We start from the raw sequence: 26,606 nt of genomic DNA, 5'->3' as shown, positions 1-26,606 counted from the left end.
TTCAAAGAAATTAAAATCAAATTTCCAAAAATTTACAAATGAATTAATCAAAATTTCAAGAAAATACTTTAAATTTTCAACCCTCCCCCCATTAACAACAACAAAAATGTCATATTGCAGTTATTTTGTCCTGCATTTCAAATTTGATATGAATTTTAATAAAAGGAGTGATGATTTTACAGATTACTTATCTTTTGAAGAAGACAAAAATATACAAAAACAAGAAAAGTAGGAACTTTTGTCAGTTATTCTAGAACATTTTGGCACTTGAATCTTTGTATTATGTGTGGAGCAAAACACCTCTGCTTAAAAAAAATAATTAAACTAGTATTTGAAAACACATTTCAGGTCAAAGAAATACTGCACCCTCTGCGATATGAAAATTGTAGTAGGTCACATTGTGATTTAACCTACATTTCTATTAATTGCACAGCCCTAATAAAAATGATCATCCTCTTCAATAAAGCAGTTAATAACTAATTTGCAAAATGAGCACAAAAGCTGCATTGGGATTTTTTTATGGTTGTGCTGTAATTTATTCAATCTAATATTGATAAAGCTTAGAAGTCACACCCCCAGCCACGATCAGCTGATAGCCAACAATGACTTTCGCCTGGATTCAGATCACACCTCATCACATCCTCATTAATGATGGTAACGCTTATTAAAGATGCACTCAGTGTCTAATAGAGCAGTCAGTCAATGAAACGTTCATTTACTCTCCATCTCACAGTGACCTCAAAGCTGTGAATTAGCTTAAATGTGTGCTTCCAGATCATGTTGTGCACATATTTTCCCACCATCCTCCGTGTTTACCTTTCCAGCGTGCATACAGCTTGTTTGTGCACCTCGGCTTTGTTTACACCCCGCGCCGTGTGGACGATGTGTCGGTAGATAAATAACCTCAGCCTGTGTTCACTCACTCGCTCCGTGTTGACTTTCCATGAGCTGCAGCGTGATGATGAGTAACATCATCAAGGCTGAGTTTGTGTAGTCGTTCAGGCCTGGAGGAAAAGCTGCATCATCATTACTGTTATCATCCCTCATATTTCTCCTGAGTTAGTATCAGGTCTGAGGGCGGTTTACAACCACAAATTTCGTTTTTTATGAGAGTTGGTTCACAGCTTTGTACCGTCACATTTAGGTAGATTTCAATCATAATATCTAGGAGGAGTGAAAGGAGTTTTTAAACACTGGTAGTGTGCAGGAACCCCAGCTGCAAAAAAACAAAAGGTTGAGAAAATAGAGCAGGAAAACAAAACAATAAGGAGGAAACAGGAGGACAAAGGAGGGTTGATGGGTAATTTCAGAAGTGTTGGAAAAACATAAAACTGAAATAGGCAGACGAAGGTTTATTTACTCTTCGGATGATTTAAAATGTTATCTGTCGTCTCATTCTTCAGGGCGCCAATGCCTCTGCCTTGGAAAAGGAGATTGGACCGGAACAGTTCCCCGTTAATGAACACTACTTCGGACTGGTCAACGTAAGTTCCTCTATAGAGCCGTTCTGAAACATGCTATCTTAAATCAGAGAAATCCCTGAGTCTCATTCCTGTATCGTTCTCCATGTCTCTGATTGTGCCTTCGTGTCTCTTTGTTCCAGTTTGGAAACACCTGCTACTGTAACTCGGTGCTGCAGGCTCTGTACTTCTGTCGACCGTTCAGGGAGAAGGTGTTGGCATACAAGGTAAGTGATGAGAGAAACTCCAGAGCTGGAACGAGCAGCACGGTTTCTGTCCTCGGTTTGTACAGACGACTGGCTGCTTCTCATGCTGAAAGAACGCAACGAAATACACCCAAAAATAACATACCGACCAGGAGTACAAAACCACACTTCTCTCTGGATGTGGGATTTAATTATAGACTGAACATATAGGTGCTCAGCGTATGCTCTCTGTTGTCAGGTTGTATTGTCACTTCTTGGATAAACAAGCCAAACCCACAGCATCTGTCACAAAAAATGGCACTTATTCAACTGTAGTCAATTACCCCTGTTGGAGGTGATTTTGCTACAAATACAGAAAAAAACATAAGAAAGGCCTCAAATGGTTTTATAGCAAACAGAAATATTGAATGACCTAGATGCAAAAATATGAAATTAACTGTTGGTTGGTCTCTGATAGGAAGTATTTTTAATTAGTTTTATTTTATTGTATTCTAGTTTTTTTTTTTTTTTTTAAATTTTGCTTGTTTTTATCTTACTATATTTTGTTTGGTTTTATATTTGATTTATTTTCATTGTTTTGATTTATTTTGTTTTTACTTAATTTAATTTTCATCCATATGATATAACTTTTTACTTCAATTTTTTTTGTTTTTGTTTATTTAAATTTTCTTTATATTGTTTAACTTAATTTTTAAAATATGTTTTCTCTGAGTTTTCTTTTCTTTTGTTTATTGTTTTTTGTTTGCTTAATTTTTTTTTATTTTGTTTAATTTAATATAATTTTGTGTTATTTTTCTACTTTATTTTTTATTTATGTTATTTTTGAAGCTAATGGTATTTGATTTCTTTGGAAGAGTGACTTGAGATCCTTCTGTATAAATCTATTCCTACAGTTTTATCTTATTTCCCATCTTCTCACTCTGGTAATGAGTTTTATAGGAATTTCATAGTCCATCTGTATCACATTATGAGTGTAATCATGCATGTTAGATAAGATAAGGTTCATGCTAAATGTAGGCTCACCTAACCTTTACTTTCACTTCTTGTTCCTGGCTGAAATGCCACTGTATTCTTTCTGTTCGCACATGCACACGATGAAAAGTTAATTATGTCCTTGCTTTCAGGTGCAGCCACGTCGCAAAGAGTCCCTCCTCACCTGTCTGGCCGACCTGTTCAACAGTATCGCCACACAGAAGAAAAAAGTTGGAGTCATCCCGCCGAAGAAGTTCATCTCAAGACTGAGGAAAGAAAATGGTTAGTGATGTCCCAGAATCGCAAAGCTTTTAAACCTTCAGATTAAAAGCTGTTTATTCAGAGATATGACTTCCCGGCTCTGCCAGAATGTGCAGCTGTTGTAATGTACGACTTCCTGTGACTTTTTCTGGGGAAACGTCCACTCCAATGTTAAGAAATGTAAAATCAGTGAATGAGATGTTCCTTCTTCAAGTTATTTCCCCTTGGAGCATCACAGCTGAGATCGGTGAAAGCGACGGGGAGGGATGAGGAGGAAAGCAGCAGGGAGGGTTATCTCTTAGATGAGAAGTTCATCTCACAGCTGAGGAAATAAAACTGTCAGCCAAATTCTGCAGATGAAAAAGACGAGATGAGCTTAATTGGCTCTATTTTCCTCTCCAACACATGCTGACGCTGTTTATTTTCTCTCTCTCTCTCTGTGGCTTTAATCATTCCCCCTCTCCTCTTTATTCTCTGTGTGTATTCATGTTTATTTTCTGTCTCTTGTGCCGTCATCCCACCACCTGTGTCCCCTCTCTCAGAGCTTTTTGACAACTACATGCAGCAGGACGCCCACGAGTTCCTCAACTACCTCCTCAACACCATCGCAGACCTGCTGCAGGAGGAGAAGAGCCAGGAGAGACAGCAGAACGGGAAGCTGGTGCAGAACGGAGGAGGTGGAGGAGGAGGGAGCACAGGAGGAGGAGGAGGAGGAGGGAGTGGGAGTGAAGGAGGAGGAGAGGGGGAAGGAGGGAAGGAGACACAGCAGACGTGGGTCCATGAGATCTTTCAGGGAACTCTGACCAATGAGACGCGCTGTCTCAACTGTGAAACCGTAAGTGAGAAGATCTCAATTAAAACATTTCAGGGCAAATTTCCTGAGTGGCTTGTTCACACTTGTCCATCACAGCGGGAAGTTTTTCTGCAGTTTTCTCCCGTCAGTGGAGGGGGGTGGAGGGGGGTTTGAATGCAAAGTCTTACGTTTGCATTCACACATGCAGCAGCTCACCCTGGTAAATTCAAGGAATTTTCAGGACTTTTTGCTAGTATGAATAGGGCTCTTGAGTGTCTGGTTTCGTTGCAGGTGAGCAGTAAAGACGAAGACTTCCTGGATCTGTCGGTGGATGTGGAGCAGAACACCTCCATCACTCACTGTCTCAGGTAACACTGATGTCATCAGTCAGCAATGACAAATCATTTATTCTCTTATGAGCTGGGAAAGAGCCTGAGACTGACTCATACAGCTTTAAAACTTTACGTCTTTCTTTCTATGTGTTTGTTTGTGCAGGGGCTTCAGTAACACAGAGACGTTATGCAGTGAATACAAATACTACTGTGAGCAGTGTCGCAGCAAACAGGAAGCCCAGAAGAGGTGGGTGACTTCAGCGTTGGCTTTATGCTTCTTATTAACCACTGTGCAAGTTCAGAGGCTGACTTTGTGGTTTCTGTTCTGGTAAATGCAGTCATTTATTTTTAAACATTTCAAGAGCTGAAACAACTACAGTGCCCTGGATGTTTTACCCTTTAATTGATTGTATAAATCAATCATGATCTATATAATTTGGCTTTTTGACAAAAAAAAAAAAATCTCTTTAGTGTCAAAGTGAAAACAGATTTCTACAAAGTAATGTCAATTTATTAAAAATATGTCAGTTATAATAAGTGACTGCACAAATATTCACCCCATTTAAAGTGACTCAGCAAATTTGTGCTGCAGTTAGTGAAATGGGGATCTCCTGAGTGCAGTGAATGTGTCTCAAGTGATTGTAGTATGAAAAACACCTGTGTCTGAAAGGTCCTGGTTAATCCGTATTCCTGGCTACCATTACACCTTGAAGACAAAAGAACATTCCAAGCAACTCAGAGAAACTGTTATTAAAAGGCAAAGTCAGGGGATGGATGTAAAAAAAAGGTCAAGGCAATCCATCTTGGAGAAATGGAAGTAATATGTCACATGTGCAAATCTGCCTAGTCAGACCGTCCTCACAAACTGAGTGAGCATGCAAGAAGGAGACTAGTGAGAGAGGGCACCTATGACTACTCTGAAGGAGTTACAAGCTTCAGGGGCCGAGATGGGAGAGACTCTGCAGACAACAACTGTTGGCTGGGTTCTTATGGGAGAGTGGCAAAGAGAAAGACACTTTTAGGGAAAACTCAGATTAAATAAGGATTAGGATAAACTTTATTGTCCTCTGAGGGAAAATTATCATGGACAAAAGTGCAACTTAGCTGCTCACAGTCATTTCATTCATGTAACAGAAAACAATACACAGAAACAGACAATGGTCCACAGTGTCACAAGATAAGGAAGGGAGTTACAGGTGAAAGTTTATATTGCACCGACCTCACTGCAATAAGCAGATTGAAGTATATTGCACAAACACATTGTGCAAGATGGTAGTATGCCTGAAATTGAAAATAAAAGAAAGCAAATAAAATCTAGACGAGGGTTCGTCAAAAGCCATGTGAGGAGAAAGTTCTTTAGTCTGATGAAACCAAAATAGTGCTTTTTGACCATCAGACAAAGCAAGACCAAAAACTGCACATCAACATGACCACAATATCCCCACTGTGACGCACGGAGGTGGCAGCATCATGCTGAGGGATGCTTCTTGGCAGCCGTACCTGGAATGCAGATAAAAATAGAGGAAAAATCAGTGTGGCAAATGAGGACAATCGTATTCAGTCTGCGAAAGAACTATGATTTCTGAGATTTTGTGGCTGGACTCGGAAAGGGCTGTTCACACCCGAACACAGTGCTATGTGACAGAGCTTGAGCAGTTTTGCAAAGAAGAATAGAGTAAGATTGCATTGTCCAGACATGCAAGCCTGATTGAGACCTATCCACACAGACTCGGTGCTGTGATTGAAGCAAAGGTGACTCTACTAAATACTGACTTACGGGGGGAGTGAATATTTATACAGTCACTTATTTTACATGATATATTTTATGTAACTGACATTACTTTGTAGAAATCTGTTTTCACTTTGACATTTTGTTTTTTTGTGATTTTTTTGGGGTCAAATAAGCCAAATAAAATTGACCATGAATTATAAAATCACTTAAAGAGCGAGAAAAAGTCAGTGCTCGTTTAGAGTCGCTGTCACTAAAACCAACACCTCAGGCCAAAAACCTGGGTGTAATTCTGGAGTCATATTCAAGTCATATTAAAACAGTCAGAAAATCAGCTTACTATCACCTCAAAAATGTTGTAAGAATTAAAGAATTTCTGACTAAACAAGAAACCGAAAGACTTATGCTTTTCCTTTATTTTTAGTAGGCTTGACTATTGCAACAGCGTCCTCTCAGGGATAAGCAAAAAATCTATGAGACAGTTACAACTTGCTCAAAATGCTGCTGCTAGAGTACTAACCAACACCCAAAAAAATGAGCACATAACACCAGTTCTTAAATCTCTACATTGGCTTCCTGTACCACAAAGGATAGATTTTAAAATTTTACTACTTGTTTTTAAATCTTTAAACGGCCTTGGGCCTAAATACCTCCTAGACCTTCTCGCACCGTATAAAGCACCCAGAGCTCTAAGATCGTCTGGGACAGGTCTCTTGACTGTTCCCAGGACAAGAACCAAACGGGCTGAGGCAGCTTTTAGTTACTACACGCCCCGCCTCTGGATCCAACTGCCCAAGCGTCCAAGATGCGCCAAAAAAAATGAAGCATTCACATCAGGGCTCAAAACATTCCTGTTTACAATGGCGTTGAATGAAAAATCAAGTATTTTAATCAAGCAATCTGCCAGATCTGCATCGTTCTCTGTTCGGGTGTTATCATTGTTTTAACCCTTTGGTTTTTACTTTTTTTCCCTCTCTTTCTTAATTAAATGTCATTATTATACCATCACTTTAAACACTATTTTAATCATTATTTTATGCACGTGTCAATACGTGTTTATGTTAGCCCTTGTGAACATCTGCATAACTACACACAAGTAAGTGTATGTTAGTGCTTAGAAAAATCTCTGTTGGGCACGTATGTTTGCTTCGTGAACTGTAAAGCACTTTGAATTGCCTTGTGTCTGAAAGGTGCTATATGAATAAACTTGCCTTGCCTTGCCTTAAAGGGTAAAACATCCAAGCAAATAAATATAATATAGATTATAGATATGATATAGATATGATAAGGCAATTTCATTGAGTAAATCCAGATTCTCTTTTACCAAAATACATCACAGAAGGAGCCTTGAGATAAAACTAAAGACACCTTTTTGCCTGGATTTTGTCTAAAAAAAAAGACTCCTTAAAGCATAAATTAGCAGTAGGGTTTAGATTTAGATTTAGTATGGCATGGTGTCAGAAGTTGTTTTAAGAAGCTGTTGTTAACATATTTTTTTCTGTGTGTGGCTGTAAGCTCAGGGCGTCTGCTCTGACATTTGTTCTTAGCAGATGTATACACGGTAGCTGTTCCATTAGAAGGTACCCCCAAAAACCACATCTGATGTTGTAATAGGAACCAGTCGAAGACTTCCTGTCACATTGACAAGCTGTCCATTTTTAGCTTTTGTTCACGCATCTGAAAACCACTGGGCAGTGCTCTTTGTGCTTGCTTAAATGTCAAATGATAACTTTAACTTTAACAAGGCCATTTCTTGAGTTTAGCAGAGTCTTTTATATCCAAATTGTTTTCTAGTTTTTCAGCAGAATGCACCTTTAACTGTCCATTAGTTTGAAAGGATGTTGTCACTGAAGGTTTAGCCAAATTAAGAAGACCACAAAGTGGCTCAAACACTTCTTGTTCCCTGTAGGGGGTCTGCAGCAGTAATGGGGACAACATGGAGAGCTTTTTGCGAACAAATCAGCCAGGCTCTCACTCTTTATCCTTCTTGTTTTTTGCACTCTTTTAATAAATCCTGGTTTTATTTAATCAAATTCTTCTTGTAGTTTGAAGATCTTCAGATGCAAAAAGTTCTTGATGGAAAAGAAGCCCTGTAACAACATTTTAACCTTTTTCTAAACCATTCACGTCGTCTCTTTTGTCTTTTTCTTATCAGGATGCGGGTAAAGAAGCTCCCGATGATCCTCGCCCTCCACCTGAAGCGCTTTAAGTACATGGACCAGCTGCACCGCTACACCAAACTGTCCTATCGCGTCGTCTTCCCCCTGGAGCTCCGCCTCTTCAACACGTCCGGGGATGCCACCAACCCCGACCGCATGTACGACCTGGTGGCTGTCGTTGTACACTGTGGCAGGTCAGTTGCACTATTACTAATATAACTGATTCTTAACCGTCAGTTGTGAGGTCATGATTATGTTCTTTAAAGTGGAAGTGTTTAAAGCAAGCCATAATTATGTATCAAAATGCTGAAATATTCAGCTTTCGGTCCATCTGTTAAGTAATAATGGGGTGGTAAATAATAAGATTTATGATAGGATTAATTTAATACCCAGGCCTAAGTGCAGGCGTGTCAGGGATTAGAAATGTCCTCTGAGGCTGATCAGCTCACACCAACAGATGATACAGCAAACATCTGACTGTGGTGAGTCACTAGATCTTCATCTTCTTACAGATGAGTGTTGACTCATCCTTTGGCTATGTTTTTTCTCGGTGAGATAAACATTATATATAAACACAGATGCTGACACACTACAGTCTGTCACTCAAACCCAAACCCTCGTTAGAAGGATTGCCCAGCTCTGTGGAGCGGCAGCATTCAGATGAACTGTTTTATTTGTAAACCTCTCAGCAGCTTTGACCACAACTGAGGAAGGTTTTTCCTTATTGAAGATTTTCCAAAACATTATAAAGATTTAACCCTAAAAGATGATGTTATTGGGTAGGTTTGTCATGCTTCTTTGGCGTCGCCCCAATTACAGAATGAAGTTTAATCTCCTTCTTTGGAATTACTAACAACCATCAGCCCTAACCATGTAATAATGTTGTTTGTCCCCGTCTCTGTCTCTGCTCCTCAGTGGTCCAAACCGTGGACACTATATCACCATCGTCAAGAGTCACGGCTTCTGGCTGCTGTTTGATGACGACATCGTAGAGGTGAGGGAGAATTTTTTGCCTATTCTTTCTAAGAACCACCTTGCTTTTTAGCACTATTTCCCTGAAATCCGTTGCATCCAGAAACTCCTTTCAGTTAAGGACATCTTATTTCCCAATGATGTCAAACCACTGGATCTGTTTAGGTCCATATTGTTGTTCTAAAGTCAAGTTTTTAATAATCAGGCTTTCCCCTTCTTGTTGTTGCATATCATCCTTTCTAGTTTTTCTACTTTTTCTCAACATATACTCCTCCAAAAATTGTACAGTTTTTTAAACAAAAAAGCGAGCATTTCAACAAAATATAGGGCTGCAAGCAGCACTGAAGGGCCCAGGTGCATGCTGGGATGTGTGGCAACCGCAAATGTGAAGCCACCACTAGTGGTAAACTGTGCAGTGTGCTGCAGAACAGCAGAGAAATAAGTAGATCCTCCCAGGACTGCCATTACATCAAAAATAATGAGCATGTTGCACTTTGTATATGATGTAGTACTGGCTGTCGACAGTAGGTGGCGTTGTGACAAAGCAAGGTGATTAAATATGCATGTGATCCGGGCAGGACTGATATTTATCATATAATTCAAAGAGGATTGGAGGACTGGTATTACTGGCTTCTTACCAAAGGTGGCGCTACAGCAAACACATAAAATTAACCTTTGAATGTGTAGATCTTGCAGGAATTAAATCAGATATGTCATATGAGTAATGCCAACTTCCTGTCAAATTGGCGAGATATAAAAACGATCACTGTCCCCGATGAAGAGTTTATTAATCAAACATTTCAGTGTTTAGGACAGTTATTGAGGACTTCAGTTGAAAGTCTAATTTGGTAGTTTCAGCACAGTAAGAGGAATAAGCAAATGCCCAATCTGTGTCACTTCCTGTTGGCAGTAGGGGGTGCTATAAAGAGATGTTTGTATGTAGGTGTGTACAGTGTGTACAGTGTGTCCAGAAACTTAAGACGATCACAGAATAATGTGTAAAAGTTACAAAAACCATTTGGCACCATGAAAAAACACCTTATTTTGAAATCGAGATGAAGCTGGTGGACTTCCTGTTGGGAATTTGGCATGAGTCCAAGAGGCTTTTTTGTAGGACTGATGATGACCCATACACAGACCAAAAATCAGAAGCCTAGGTTGAATGGTGTGTGCAGGCTGAATGTTGAAAGGTTGAAAGGAAAAAGGGCAGAAGGGGGCGCTATGGCCGATGTATTACTGGCTTCTTACTGAAGGTAGTGCTACAGCAAAACCATAAAATTAACCTTGATCATATATGTGAAGTATGAATGAAATCAGATAAGCCATATGCCAACTTCCTGTCAAATTGGTGAGATATTGAAATGCTCAGCATTGCCAGTGAAGCATCCATTAATGAAACATCTAAGTATTGTGGACAATTATTGAAGATGCCTGTTCAGAATTAGAGCTTAATAGTTTCACAACAGCAAGTAAAAGTTATAAGGCATTATTAGTGTGTTTTAACGACTACAAACCTGAAATAAAGTTGTCTTAATTTGGGCCCTGATTGTGGCATAATGGTGAAAACTCACAGTTCACACAGCTTTAGATGCCTATCTTGTCTAGAATGAGCAAAAACATTCTGGAGTCAATCAGATAAAATCCCTCAAACAAAGTTCATTCCAATGTGCTTTTTTAATGACTTTAAAATTTTCTGAAATGTGGTGAGGTTTTAGATGTGTTGAGGCCCCCAAATTAGTGATTTATTTTCTGAAATTATCATAAAAACTAATATTGATCAATAGGGCCCTCGCACTCTTTGTGCAAAGGCACTATTAAGAGGCTGCAGTGAAACCTGAATCTATGTTTTTGTTGTTTGTGTCAAATGAAAGTGAGTTCTCTAAAGCCTCAGGCGGTTCTCTCTCACCTCCTAAGAACTAAATTTTCTACAGTTTGTTTTCCTCTCCAATCTTTCCCCCAAATAAGAACCAGTCATCAGGACTGAGTCTCCAGATACCAGGGGTACTCCATTTTAAATGGAGATTGTGCCGTGATGAAAACAAAAGCTGTTTTGAAAGTGTTACACAACAAAGATCAGATGCACGGCAGTAAAAGTGAGTTTATGATTCAGTAACGCAGACCTCCTCCAAGGACAAATGCCTTCAGCTTTAAACAATGGTTATTGAAGTTGTAAAAAGAAAGTATTGAAACCTGGACATGTTTTTTGTTTTGTGCTTGGAGTTTTAGGATTTTGAACTATTTTGAGGATGATTTCAGAATAACTTGTGAGCTTTCTCTCCAGATAAAGTAAAGGGAACACAGCTGAGCATCATCTTAGTCAAAGAACAAAGATGTCAAAGATGTTAATCTGTTTCAGCCTTTTAAAGAAGAACCTTTTTGGTATTTGGCATCAGCTGTAAAGGCAAAAATAAACTTCAAAGGCATTTTTTTAAAGTAATTTCAGTTAAATTATTTTCAAGCTAACTGGTCAGTGTAGTTTACAAAATACAGATTTTTGATTTGAAATGAGAAATCAGAATTTAAGGAACATGGTTTCCCAGTTACAGTTAAATAATGAGTAAACAAACATGGAAAACCTGCCCCTTTGCCTTTTAAGGCAGTTAATTTTAAATTGGGACTCAAAAAAATTGGAAAACAAAAAGAGATTTTGTTTTTCATTTTTTGTTTTCAAAAATAAATTCAAAATGGAGATTCACCTTACTGTTTCTTATGATCTGATCAGGAAGATAAAAGAACAAAACACTGGTGATGAAACATTCTTTTTTCCTGTATGTTTACCCACTGCAGGTGTTAAAAAAAGAATGTTACAACCCCAGTGTTCTATTACTTGATCCTTTTTGATCAGAACACAAAAACCATAAGATGTAGAACAAACAGTTTTTCTTTATTTCCATTTATTTTGTTAAATAAAAAAAGAAAACAAACAAACAAACAAAACAAAATCTAATTGTCAGTTTGTTATAAACTGCCAGAAAGGGCCATGGTGGGCATTTTCCTGTTTTATTTTCCTATTTTTGGATTTCTGAATTTAAATTTAAAAATCTGTTGGCTGTAAAATACACTGAGCCTAACTGCAGGAATCTGAAGGTAAAGATGTAGAGTCTCGTCTCCTCGTCCCATGCAGACAGGAATTTCAGACAGCCGTCCTTCAGTCTCCCTGTAGATCCTGGCGCTCTGGATGTTGTGTCTGGATTTCCCTCGGCCCAGATACCTTAACCTGTGCTTCAATAATGACGAGCTAAAGAGGGGTTTAGCCATGAGGATACAGTTAGGGAACTAGATGAAAGTATTCATAAATGAGAAAGAAAACAGAAGAAACAGTGGAAATCTGCTTCAGATTAGGATGAAGGATCAGCCTGAAGCCTCGTGGATGAGATCAGGAATGAGAATAATGTTTCACTCCTCCATCATTATTCATCTACCTGTTTCAGATTACCTTCTTTAATGAAAACATTATTCATCCCACTTATGTCATTTCAAACTTGATTGATGAAGAAGACCTTGACGGCACATGGTGTTTGGAAATTAAAAACATGAGAGACTGCTGCTCCAGCTCCTCATATTTCATGTTCCCTCTGTTCATTTTAAAAACTTTTGAACTTTTATGAAAAATGCTTCAAGATAAGATTAAAATACCGGGTGTGTAGAATTTGCCGCTCATCTGTTATTCTGGATCGTCTGCCATGAAACCATCTGCTTCCTTCTGTGATGTGCTGACAGGAGAAAACATGGCAGCCCACACGGACCGTCTGACATCCCCCTAACATGTGTGATACTGCCCAGCTAACAGCTTCCAGCTCCCGTCCACAACACTGCTGACATGACAGCAGACAAAGATGTAACAATGACGGCGATGATTCCTCAATCCAGGCAGGGAAATTTACAGACTAAAAAAGAGCATAAATCAGAGAGATAGCAATCTGGTGTTAGCCAACAGCATGATCTAGCTCTTTAGTCATTGGCTCTAAACCACATCAACACACAGCCAAAGCCTCAGCACACTGCTGAAGGAGCCAGAAAAACTCTCAAATTGTTATTTTCTATCGCGACGCCAAAAAGAATGACGAGCCGAGGCAGCCAAGCTATCAGCGTTAAACTGAGCGTGTAGTCGAGATGATGAATGCTCCAAGGTCTGCAGAGGACTTTTTATTAGACAGATACAAACAAGAGATAACAGTCAAGACAACCGTTTTTCTTTTCCTCACAGCTTTGGAAACTGAAGACATATTGGATTAAACAATATCTTTATGTCAGAAAAGGTTAGAGAAAATCCTCCTATCATATTCAGCTGTACAACCTCTATTCCAAAAAAGTCAGGGCGCTGTGTAACATAAATAACAATGCAATGACTGTCAAATCTCATAAACCCACATTTTATTCACAATAGAACATCAACAACATATCAGATGTTGAAACTGAGAGACTTCGCAGTTTCATGAAAAAATACCAGCTCTTTTGAATTTAATGGCAGCACTTCTCAAAAAAGTAGAGGCAGGGCAACAAAAGGCTGGAAAAGTAAGTGGTAAAAGGACTTCTAAAAGGCCCAACCGACTACTCGGATCACTTTTACACCACAGGTCACACGTACCCATTCACACCATCTCACTCCATATTCACACACTGATGGTAGAGGTTGCTGTGGGGAGTTTGCCATCAGTATTAGCATCAGTATATGCATATGCATCCTCATCCATGTACATACCCATTGGGAGCAAAATGGGGCTAAGTATCTTGCCCAAGGCCAAACAAAACAGCTGGAGCCGACTGACTCTACCTACTGAGCAACAGGGGCATCCTTTTTCTTTTAACATTAGTCTGGTAATGTCTGGAAAGTAAGGAGACCAGCTGCTAGAGTTTTGGGAGAGGAATGTTGTCCCAAAAAAGTACATTTAGAATAAAGTTCATATCATCCATGAAGTTCTGCTCATGAACATGTTCGTGCACACTAATGCTGCGTAGTGCTGAGGTCAGAGTTCAGTGTGGAGATGGCCTTGGGGCAAAAATCTTAAAGGGAAAAATTTCCTGAAATTGTTCCATTTGCAGTTTTTTGCAGATTGGTGAACCTCGGCCCATCTTTACTTCTGAGGGTCATTTTCTCTTTAAAATGCTCCTTTTATACCCAGTCATGTTAACCTGACACGCCAGATGGATTTGTTTCACACATCCATCTGGGAAAGCTTTAATAGGAAATGTTTGAGAAAAGGCAGAGGCTTTGAAAAAAACTCGGAGTGTGATTGGATGAATGTTCTTTCTGTCACATCTCTACGGGCCAATCACAGCAACAAAACACGTGATGCTATCAAGTTGCGTGTGTGCAGCTACTGAGGACTAACGAGAAACGTGGTGACTATAGACATGTAAGTAGTCGACTTTTGTCGTTTCTGGAAAGAAAACAACTCACTGCTGTTCTTTGTTCTTCTTTTAACGAAGAAATGTCGTAAAGTTCTGATAAAACTGGCGCTTTAGCAGCATCCACGCTAATCTCTTCCACCATAACTGCACCATCCTCTTGCTGCTGCTTGTTTATGTCATGACTCTGCCATGTCTGAAAGTACTGCCCCCCATCGCTGATTGGTCCTGTCACTTTCTAACCGGGCCCAAATGGTTCAGATGGGAGCTTAACAAGATGGATCCACCAGTGAGAAAAAAAAAGGGAATGGGTGTATCCATCTGCTTTGCAAGGTTACAGTCATGGGACTGACCTGTTACCAATAAAGCTAATTAGCTGCAAAATGTTCCTCCAGCTGTTTTTCATTAGCACCACTTGCATTTCCAGCTTTTTGTTGCCCCGTCCCAACTTTTTTGAGATGCGATGCTGCCATTAAATTAAAAGAATACTAATATGTTTTCATGAAATGTCAAAATGTCTCAGTTTCAGCATCTTTTGTGAATCAAATATGAGCTTAAGAGATTTGCAAATCATGCATTTGGTTTTTATTTACATTTCACCCCAACTTTTTTGGAATTGAGGTTGCATATCATTTCTGTAGCCTTTATTTTAGGAAATCATAGGTAGGTTCACCTGACCAAGAGGGCGCAGTGAATACACTGTGACTTATTAGCCTGATCTAGCGATAAAGTGCAGTTTTTGAGGGTTTTTTTCTTTCTATTTTTCATTTTTGTTTGTTTTTAGATGATGAATCATTGGGTGTATGCATTGGTGTATTTTATTGGACCAAGTTTCTCCCAGGTTGTCTAGAGTTTACTACATTTTTTTTTACTAAAAGCATCATTATAGGGTGTTTTCTTGCACCCTAAAATGTTCTTGTACAAACTGAAGACTAAGTAGACTCTCTTATAAAAGAATTATAACTTAAAGTGAAGCTGCTGTCAAGAATGTGTTGTAATTGAAGATCTGCTTTACTCTGGTTGTTATGTATTCTTATCTGCACACAGATTGGTAATCTCTCCACATTTACATACCTGAATTTATCAGAAGAGCCTCTCTTTGTGAGCTACAAATTAGAATTTATGTTGCTGATTTTAATAAGAAGCCAATTGAACACTGCTTCCCTCTAATACCAGATTACACCGCCCTTTAAGGAATTACTCACTGAAATGATGCATGAGTTTCTGAGCTTTAATAAGGCAAGATTCATAAATCTTTTAGAAAATTGCTGCAAAATGTGCTTGAAGTGGTAGTGTTTTGACAGAAATATATGCAGTATTTAAAGGAAATCTTTAGCCGTCTAGAGTGGTAGAAAAATGTGTTTAAATGTAGAAAAGGCAGAGTTGAGGTGAGCTGTAGGATATAGGCAAAAGTATGCAAAGCCACTGCTCGGATCGCCTTTAGCATTCTTTATTTAACAGCTACATATTTGATTTAATAAGTCATTTATCTGAGCCTCCGTCCAGCCTCGGTTCAGTTATATGGTCTAATTTCTAAACAGTTGCAGAATTGAATAGTTTATTTTGCTCCCAGTTTTCTGTGATGGTGGCAGACGTCACCCTGCTGTGTGAAAGCAGAATCAAAACATCTCTGTCACAGTCATTATAGACTAATGTTTAAAACTGATCCCATCTCCCTCCGTGGATTTTTCCACTATGACGGGAAAGAGGCCCACTCCAACATCTGGTTCAGAGGAGAAACTAGTCTCTAGGATTCTGCTGAGCATGCAGGGCAGAAACACAAACGTACATTTTTTATGGTTTGTGAAGTTTTTATTTCCCTGTCTGCCTTGATGCTCTGTATTACGGGGTTCAATCTTTATCAAATTTGTCTCTTTTGTCCAGCACCACTCTGAGTCTCCACTTATTCACCCTTTACTTGTCAGCATGTTTGATTTTCAGTGTAGATTTGCTGTGAATGAAGGCGAAAGCCCCACGTGAAACCGTTACACAACCAATCCCAGCAGCATAGCAGTGAACTGAAGCAAGGAACTGCATGTTTTGCCAACACCAACCTTTTCAAAGAGCTGTCAAGTCTTCAGGTTATCTTGAGGTTTAACAAGGTTATGGAAATAAGAACTTAGAAGCTGAAATGTGGTTATTATTTTCATGCCTTGGGACGTTGTGGTAACAAAACCAGTTAGAGAGAGGACGAAAGCATAGTTGGTATAAAGAAACATGAAGCTCTGTAGACCAGGAAGCCCCAATTAAAGGATGTTTGAGCAACAAGCAAAGTCCACTGGGAGCTGAAAAACCTTTGCTTATTACTGGGCTGAGCTTAATTATTGAAAATTTCAAATAGACCCATATCTCATTTCTACGACTAAGGCGGGACAGGCATCAATACCACCATGTTGTTTTGTTTAGTGGTGGATGAATCACGCCAGTACTCAGATTATATACGCAACTAAACCAGTCCAGATGGAGGCAACCCAGGACACCTCCATATTTAGTCCAAGCTATCCAAATTAGGCATGCATGCGGTTAATTGCAAAAACAGTTAGATTAGTTTATCAAATTAGTCTGCGCTGGATTTACAGGTCGGTTAAACGAATACTGGTCATTTTTTAAAAACACAGGCTTGAAATCCTGGTCTGTAATGCTCTTTTAAACTGTAAAGAACCTCCCGCCACTAGAGGCCGCTGTAGCTTCAGTTAATTGCCGCTGCCAGACAGGCTCTTCACAGATGTAAACATGAGAAGCTCAGCGGTGGCTTAGTGGTTAGCGTGTAGCAGGAACAGCGCGGTATGACAGTTTTTTAAAGTAGTAAATGGAAATGAAGTGGCTGTCGAGGGTTGAACTCACGTGTAACTTCCACCTGAAGTGAAAAGAGGCCACACATCAAAGCACAATATTAATCTGAAGGCTGGCGGTGCTAGCTTGTAATGTTAGCCACATTGTAGAGAATATAACAGGCTAACGTCACATCTGTTGACACAATGACCCTGTGAGGAATTTGACTGTTTACTAAGGATTTTCTCCCCTTTAGACTAGTTGGCTAAACTAAATCTGAATGTGTGTTTAGCCGAATACGGAAATAGACACTTACAAACATCCTTAATCCGAATAAATCTGGAATCAGGAGGTTTGCCTTTTGGTATATGAGTACCCAAAAGGAACTTTATCTGAAAGGCACAACCAGGGTTTAACTGTTTGATAAACACCTCTCTCTAACAGAGCTACATGACTAAACGACAAACTTCTAAACTCAAACCTTTTTTTGTCTTCTATCGTAGAAAATCGACGCTCAGGCGATTGAGGAGTTCTACGGTCTAACATCGGACATTTCCAAGAACTCTGAGTCAGGTTACATCCTGTTCTACCAGTCCAGAGACTGAAGCAGCCAATGGTAAATCCCCAAAAGACTGTCACTCAACAGAGGGGGAGGAGCTTATGGCTGCCACCGGCTCCGCCCAGTACGCTCACATAAGTATCCAGGCTTTATTCCCTGTAGGCGGAGCTTTGCACTGGAGCGCCACTCGGATCGCTTGAGATGTGTGCAGGTCGCATGCCAGCCTCCTGGATTACGACCGACTAACTCCTCTCAGCCCTCACTGCAAAAATTAAAAAACAAAAAAACAAAAAAAAAGCACCTTACCAAAACAAGATGGCTGAATCTGTAACACTCGCTTTGCACTGGGGCATCGGCTGGGAGTGACGCCAATCCAAGAGGCTGACATCGCCATTCGCACGGCGCTCCGTTCTGGAGGTAAAAGCAGTTTGGGATTGTTGAGATGATGCAGAGTAACCAATCAGCTGCTTCTGGTGAGACACTTACTTCTGATTGTAACCCTCCTCGTCACGGTAACCAGCTCCATCGCAGACTTCTTTAGCATTTTTTTGTGTGTGCACATTTTACCTAAATTAGCTTAAAAAGCTAACGCACAGGTTTACTCCAACACCTCACTCCAGAGTCAAAGAAAGAGTACTTAACAGCCTTGGTGGACGTCCATCCTGCCACTAAAAGCACTGACAGGATTTAGAAAGGTAAAGAAGCTCAAACAGAAGCTAGGAGTGCAGTGAAGTTAGTTTGCAGTGTTAGTCATAAAGTGGTGCTAAAAACTTAAAGTGTTAGAGAGTGGAATGGAAGCCAGCCACCAGGGAAGGGAAAAAGAAACTCGCACTATCTGGTTTTTACTGCCAAACAGCTCTAACAGTTCAAAAAATATACCGAATAAATACTGAACGGGAAGAGGGCCACACATTTTATTAAGGTTAACTTTTTTTTTCAAATTCTGTGGAAAAAAGGTCAAAATTAGCGATTAAAGTAGGTACGATTCTAAAAATCAAGTCAGAATATAGAGGAAAATATAAAAAATCTGTGATTATTGTCAGAATTCTGAGATTTAATTAGAAAAAATCTGAGAAAAAGATTAGAATTCTGAGATAAAGGACACAATTCAGATTTTTTTTTTTACAAATTTGATTTTCACATCAAAAGTCATACTCCTGACTTCTCAGAATTATGTCTTTAATCTCAGAACTCTGATGTTGATTCCTAAAATCCTGATTTTGATCCAAATATTTTGATTTATTTTTAATTTTCAGATCTTAGAATTAAAGCCAGAATTTGTTCTTAACCTCTGAATTCCTGGTTTTAACCCCTAAATTCTGACTTTAATCTAAGATATCTGACTTTTTCAAATTCTACATTAAATCTACAACTCTTATGTAATCCCAAAATTTCTACTTCAATCTTATAATCCTGATTTTTTTTTTAATCCTGATTTTAGTTTTAGAATTCTGACTTTGGTCTCAGAATGCCGGCTTTGTTTCCAAAGAAGCCTGACTTTATTTCTAGGATTCTGGCTTTAATGCCCAAATTCTGCCTTTGATCTGAGAATTTTTGGGTTCTAATTAATCTAATGAAATTCAGAATTCTGTCTTACTCTCTGAATTTCTGATTTAACCCTCAAAATCTGATTTTAATCTCAAATTCTGTCTTCAATCTAAGACTTCTCTAATGTTTAGATTCTTAAATTAAAGTCGGAATTCTGAATTTAATCCCTGAATTATGACTTTATTCTCTGAAGTCTAATTTTAATTTTATAATTCTTATTTAATCTCAGACTGTTGACTTTATTTAAACTCAAACATTAGAATTCTGGCTTTAATCCCAGAATTCTGGCTTTTTCATATCCTAAAAAATAAAAACAGAACTGTCCGTTTCAATTCCTGAATTCTGATTTAGAATTTTTTTTAATTTCTGACTTTCATTTTAGAATCCTAACTAAATTCCTGAATCCTTACTTTTTTTCAATATCCCAGACTTTTATCCTATAATTTTGTCTTTAATCCCACAATTTTGACTTTAATGTTGGATTTCTGTTTTTAGAATGCTTACCTAATCTCAGAATCCTGACTTTAATCTCAGATTTCTGACATTTTTTCTTATCCTTATTTCAGTGTCAGAATTTTAAACATATTGTATCTTAAAATTAAGATGTCAATGGTCCCAATCCTCTTTCATAGGAAAACAAATCAACTATTGGTATTTTATGTTGTCTAACCAAAACACAAACAACAAAACAAAGATACTAAATTCACACATGCACTGTAAAACTACTTTCATAGAATCTTAAACTTGTGGCGTTCAGTTATCTAAGAAAATTAACAGCGAAATACTCCAGATTATAATATGGGTAAAAACATTTTTAACCAAAAACTGGTTAAAACCAAACAAATGAGTCTTTAAATGTTCTCAGAATAAAGCTGAACTTTTTTTTTGCTCGCCTTGCTTGGATACACAAATTTACATGTACAAAAAACACTTTATTTTGACTAAATCCATATAAAACATGAATAATCTGGCTTCTAATCTTAAAATCTAGCTGGTGAAATAGAGTGAGGGTGGCTGGTTGAATCTGGAAAGGTACCGATGTGTCGTGCCATTGCGGGTCGTGTTTTTGGTGCCACGGCGGGAAAAACAGAACAAGGGAACACGTTAAACAAAAGAGTAGCCAGGTGTTTGAATAGCTAACTTTATTTAAACACCGATCCTGTGCGTTCCTTTGTAGTTTGATTTCAAAGGCTGTGCTTTTTTTTTAAACATTTTTTCTTCTTTGAATGACCAGAATATGCACAACACCATTTTAAAAGGGACGCATATGAAGAAGTTCTGACATCCAAACTGTCACACTACATTCATGTTGAATGATTGAGCGTTTTGTCGTTTTGTTCCTAATTAAAGCTTTATTTACACACGTACACAGACTTTGCTGCAGCTGGTTCATCACGAACCACCAATCACACACTGGCAAATTTCAACTGGAGAGGCTTGAGTGTTTTTTTTTCTTCTTCTGCAGCTGCAGCTCTGGCAGACAGTCAGACCTTTTACATAATGTGTTTTTCACTCCAGAATCTTAAATTGAAGCTCTCAGTAATGCAGAGAGATTCTAACAGTCTGCTGATGTGGAGATGTTGGCGGAGACTTTTAATGCAGTAAGATAACTCATGTAACTGTTCTTCCATTCATGGTATATTCTAACACTCCCGAGGCTTTAAAGGTGAAATGAAAATGTTCAAATGAGTTTGTTTCACTAAAGCAAGAAGAAGCAGAAGCAGTAAAAGCCTGTACTCGTCCTTCGAAACTTGAGCCTGCTGATCAGCACCATCCTCCTTTTTTCACTTCTGTTTTTTTTTTGTTTGTTTTTTTTGTTTTCATTTAACGCACAAACAAACCAAATGTAGGAGTTTATTTTATTAAATCTTGTTTTTGGAAGTATGTTTTACACTGCCAAGCTTTTACCCTGGGTTAGGAATTCAGCTCACCTCGTCACTCTCAGCTGCAACCACGTGAAAGTTTACGGACACTTTCTTCTGTCATTTAGGGGGTTGATTTTATTGTTCAGGCAGTGGATCAAGTATTATCTGAATGTTAAAATGTACAAAGTTAAAACAGGGCTGCTGCCTGACTGGTAAACACCATCTGAAGCTGGACAAATGAAAATGATAATCTGAAGTTTCTCTCTTCTGTTCAGGAAAGCACTTTTACCAACAGTGATTAGTAGGAAAAAACAATCCTAGACATTTCTAGAATGTCTTTATGTTTAAGCTAAAATTAATGGGTAATGTTAAGATAAATTTTGGATATCTCTGGGTTTGCTGACAGCAAACTATTCCTCAAATCACAGATCTGTTGGAATTGGAAGTCTGTAGCAAACCACATCCAAAAGTGGCTTGGATTATATTTGAAAGATCACATTTCTTGGACAGACATCTTAAAACCCATCTTTATACTATCTGAAGAATAACTATGAGAAATAAGTCATAACTAAACCAAGAAGGACTATCAGAAAACTATGTGAGTCTCATTTCTTAACAAGGATTTAGTGAGTTTTCAGTGTGAATTTTCTGGTCTTGTAGAGTGCTGCAGTCATGAGTTCCCTGAAATCAAAAAGCTTCTGATTGTGTCAAATAAAATTAAAATCAGGCCCAAAAACTCCAGCTTGACCCTACCTCAAAATATTGAATATGTTGATGCACTCAAGCCCAATTTAGTTCAACTTATTTAAATAAGTTGTTTTTTATAATTAAAGTAGAATTTAGAGTTGTTGAAAGCATGTACAACAGATGTGGCCTGTTTACTGAAGTTAAAAAAAGAGCAGTGAGGATGAGGAGCATTCACGCAGGTGTCACTGTGCACTGAGCTTCTTTGAGAGCACCAGTCTGTTAACAGTTTTATTCCACCTGTGCATAACTTTACTGCTTTATATCACTGTGTGCTGGAGAGATGCACGGTGCCAGCATCACTTTTTAACCGCTTTTCACCCTTGTATGTCAAAAACATAAATTTGGAAAAAACAGTGATAATGCTTAATAGATAAACTATTTGGAATGCAGTTTTTAAACGACTTTAATTTAAGAAACCTGGTCAGCTCACATAGCTAAATCTAAAGCTAACAAAGCTACATTAGCTACCGAGGCTACATGTATAATTCAGCTACTTAGCTAAAATAGCCATATCTAAATCTGCTGAGGTATGTTAGCTTCATAGGCTATGTAGGTAATGTAGCTACGTGACTTACATTGTGAAATCTTAAGCTGACAAAGCTGCATTAGCTACCTAGGCTACATTAATAATGCAGCTACTTAGCTAAAATAGCCAGATCTTAATCTGCAGAGGTAAGTTAGCTTCATAGGCTATGTAGGTAATGTAGCTACATGACTTACATTGGGTAATCTTAAGCTAACAAAGCTACATTAGCTACTTAGGCTATGTAGGTAATGTAGCTATGATTTCAATCCTGAATTTAAGATTAACCAACAGACTTGACAATTTTAAGGCTTTATTCAAATAGCTGGTAAAGATGGAAAAATTGTAATAATTGAATGAAAATGGACAATAAGGACTGACCGAAAGCATTTGATGTGTGAGGTAAAGTTAAAGCCCTGCCAGCAAACAAAGACGTATCCAAACTCTTACCTTTTCAAGCTTTAATTTCTTATTAAATAGGTTTTGTCTTTAACAGGTAACGGTGCATTACGGCCACTGAAAGACTCCTTTAGCTCAAGTTTACAGCTTGATCAGAAGACAGCAGGAAAGGGAGAAACTTCAGATAACGCGTCTCAAAAACTTTTCTTTATTCTCTTGGTCAAGGCTTCAAACTCAACACTATTGACATTTTCTTTCTGAGCTGCTCTTAAACTGAATTAATCTAGAGAAAAGGATGATTTTAATGTTTTGTTGGAATTTTTTTTAGAGGGTAATCAAATTTAGTTCTACCAGAAAATTCTTTTCATGTATTGGTTGCAAATGACAAAAAATTTGAAGGAAATCTCCATTTGTTGGCAGTAAATGAACGAAAACAAGCACAAAAGCACACTCGCTAGGTGGAGGAAGGCCAATCTGAAGTCGGAGATGAGTCCTTTTTTTGTTTTGAAAATACATCCTCATATTTTCACTCAAGTCAGCCACCAACAAAACTGCCTGAAGCTTCTGGCTACAGTGTTGGAAGCCCATGTTTAAAGGCTCTTTTTATTTAAATATGATTAATATTATTATAAATGTTATGTATCTTCTTTTTCTTATATGTTCCACTTGTTTTGATATATTTCACTAATTTTTCTAGTCTACCATTGTTGTGTAGGCAGCTTTGAAGATTGTTTTGTTTTAATTTGATGAGAGATGTTGATGTGTACATAAATAAAGATGCTATTATTGCAAATAAAATATTTGCTTGCTTGAAATAATCAGCAAAACTAAGTAAAGAATTATTCATTGATGTTGCATCTAAAATAATATTTTGGTTATCAATTAATTCAAATTGTGCTTCAAAAGTAGCAAGCCCTATCCATATAACATCCTAGACGGCCTAAAACAAAGAACCTAAAATTAAATAATCCCACCTGTAATCCAACTGCTACAACAACAGCACATCAAACTGTCAGAGTGAAATATTGTCAGATTAAATAAACTGCTTTGCAGAAAGTGACCAAAAACTGACTTCTACATCACTGTGTTTAAGGAAAAATATACTTTTTTTTTAAACATCTTGTCAATAACTGGTCACACAAATCAAGGCATTCACAATAAAATTATTGTGTTGAAGAGAAAAGCACTTTTAACCAGTTAATGTGATCACTAACCAACCTGGCTGAATAAAGGTTAAATGAATAAATAAATAATTCACATTTCAAAGATCTGCCTAAATCTGTCAGATGGAAATACATGCTAAACCAAACTAACTCTGAATAAAAACATTAAATAAAACAGAGTAAACAGTCTGATTACAGTAAAAAAAAAAAGCTAATATAGCCAAGTATAAGCTAATGAAGCTGCCCTAGCTACGTAATCAATGTAGTTAAATCTAAAGCTGACAAAGTTTCCTTAGCTATATAGGTTGCGTAGCTACATTACTAGTACAGCTAAAGCAAATGAAACTACTTTAGCTATGTTAGATTATGCTACACTTGCAAAAGTAAGACTTGTTTTAGAAGTAGTTTTCAGAACAGCGGTTCACTTTAGCTTTGTTAGCTTAGACTAAAGCTTCTTAGGTATGTAGTAACATTGATTATGTAGCTAACCAAGCTGTGTTTGCTTTAGCTAAGGCTAACAAACTAAAGCAAGGCACTTCATACTACAAAAACATTCTAATGCAGCTATCTTAGCTAAGTCTTAAGCTAACAATGCTGTTAGCTCCACAGATAGCCTTTACACATAGCTAAGTTAGCTGAATCTAAAGCTAGCGATACGTAGGCCATATAGGTTATGTAGCTAACATGGCTAAATCTAAAGCTAACAAAGCTACATAAGCTAAACAGGTTATGTAGTTACATAACTAACTTAGCTTAAGCTAAAGCAACTGAAGCTGTCAGCTACACTGGATTGTGCTATGTTTGTAAAGCTAGTCCCGTTTTAGAAGTTGTCTTGGGAATGGTGGATCACTTTAGCTCTGTTAGCTTTAGCTAAAGCTAACATAGCTGCATTGGCTTACGTTGTAAAGTTAACCATGTAGTTAATGAAGCTATGCTCACTTTTGCTAAAGCTAATAATGCTAAAGCAAGTCACCATTTCTCGTAACTACTTCTAAAACAGGTCCATACATGATTAAATCCTGGATTAGACATTTGACCCTTTTCTCTGTTTTATTTATGAAATGTTTCTCAGTCCGCAGATTGTGGTTGTTTGATGAATGCAACTACCAGAGTTTGTTTATCAATAACCAAATAACACCCCACATCTCACAGTAGTGGTCTGGGAGAGGGGGCGTCTGAGATCCGTGGTCTGCAGCCAGACCCCTCAGAATAATTCACACTTGAATAATGAATTCCCAAATGCTAGTGAGCAGAGAGTATCAACAATATATGCAACAATATTGAGGCTGCATTTCAAATTTTCAGAGTTAAAACAAAAATACAACTTGACCCAGACATTTTTTTTTCTGCAAAAAGCTCCTTTGATTTTGCTCATTTATATCGTGGTGTCATCTGCGTAGAGTGACAGTTTTTCTCTGAAACTGGAGATTTAAAACATTTACCAAACAAAAAGCACAAGAAGTTCTCAATTTATCTTTATTTAAATGAATCTTATGAACAATATTAAGTGCATTCTCTTTTCTACTAGTCTTACATTTAACAATAAACTTTAAATTTATTAATGCGTTCATTAAGCTATTGTGTGTCTATTATTGACAGAAGCATCAAACTTTAAGCCTTTTCTGATGGTTTTCAGGAGGTATAATGGTAAAGCTAAAGCAAAGAGGAAATAAATACAACAGAAAATCTTACTAAATAGCAACATTTGGATGACAGAATGACATCTGTGGGTGGATTTTCCTTTGTTTTTCTTTTTTACAGTGTTAAGTTGTATTGTCTGTCCTCACTGTTGTCCGTTTAGGGCCTCGGTTGTCGACATCACTCCGCTACTTTCAGACTCACAAAGAATGTCATGTTTCTGATGGGTGAAAAAGTGACTGAATGTGACAAAAACACTCCAGTATGTTGCGACCGGTGGCAGAGTGGCAGCAACCTCACAAACACCAACTGAGTCTGAGACATTGAATCTAATCTCTAAAAGTATGGCACTCTGTCGGGGAAAATCACTGGAGACAAATTCTTTTCTGCTGTTTGCTCTCATTGTGGTCTCTGTCTCAGACACAGAAAAGTTTTCGCTTTCCTTTTGTGGATTATGTTTAATTGGCCATGAAACTCCACAGACTCTGGAGCTTCTCTGCTCTTGCTACAAAGTATCTGAAGGAGAAAGAATTGAATCTCTTCCTCTGAGTTGTTTTTGAGGGTTCGTTAGGGCTGCTGCTGCACACTGCCGTCTGAAGTTCCTTCTGAATACATGTAGATGCAGTGAAGTTTGGGAATGATGGCTGGTTCTGATGATGTCCAAACTGAAATAAAACACAAACTGGTTCTAAAGATGGTAAAAGCTGAACTGCTGTCTGTGGTCTTTCTGTTATCCTTTAATGTTTTCAAAAAGCTGAAAAGAGAAGCTGCTTTTAATCATCCTGTAGAGTTCTATAATGTGGCGTTTGCTCTTGTGGTGATTTCACACATGAAGTTGATTTCATTTGGTGTTGGGAAAATCACAAAAAGTTATTTCCAAATTGAAAAGTTCCTAGAAATGCTCCTTGAAACGAAGATAAAAAGCTCATAAATATCTATACTATGTAGCTAATGTAGCTAAAAGTAAGGCTCACAAAGCTCAAAAATATTTATACTATGAAGCTAACGTAACTAAAAGTAAAGCTCACAGAAATCATAAATTACTATACTGGGTAGGTAATGTAGCTAAAGGTAGCACCTATGAAGCTCAAATATCTATACTAGGTAGCTAATGTAGCTAAATATTAAGCTCACAAGCTCATAGATATCTTTATGCTGA

At 37.9% G+C, this 26,606-nt stretch overlaps 1 protein-coding gene across 1 annotated transcript in view; it reads left to right on the top strand.

Moving 5' to 3' along the window:
* Nucleotides 1–23,435, top strand: part of usp12b (ubiquitin specific peptidase 12b) — a 30,228-nt gene extending 6,793 nt beyond the window's left edge. The window contains exons 2-10 of the mRNA XM_041779687.1: nt 1,404–1,484; nt 1,604–1,687; nt 2,791–2,920; nt 3,442–3,734; nt 3,984–4,060; nt 4,188–4,271; nt 7,909–8,106; nt 8,828–8,906; nt 17,509–23,435. Coding sequence (XP_041635621.1) covers nt 1,404–1,484; nt 1,604–1,687; nt 2,791–2,920; nt 3,442–3,734; nt 3,984–4,060; nt 4,188–4,271; nt 7,909–8,106; nt 8,828–8,906; nt 17,509–17,610 — 1,128 coding nt within the window. The 3' untranslated portion in view covers nt 17,611–23,435. The remainder of the gene's footprint in view (nt 1–1,403; nt 1,485–1,603; nt 1,688–2,790; nt 2,921–3,441; nt 3,735–3,983; nt 4,061–4,187; nt 4,272–7,908; nt 8,107–8,827; nt 8,907–17,508) is intronic.
* The last annotated feature ends 3,171 nt before the right edge of the window (nt 23,436–26,606 follow it).

This window comes from Cheilinus undulatus, linkage group 22 (genome assembly GCF_018320785.1).
Source record: "Cheilinus undulatus linkage group 22, ASM1832078v1, whole genome shotgun sequence".
NCBI lineage: Eukaryota > Metazoa > Chordata > Actinopteri > Labriformes > Labridae > Cheilinus > Cheilinus undulatus.
The sequence above is the reverse complement of the archived record's forward strand: the minus strand, read 5'-3'. Positions and strand labels throughout refer to the sequence as shown.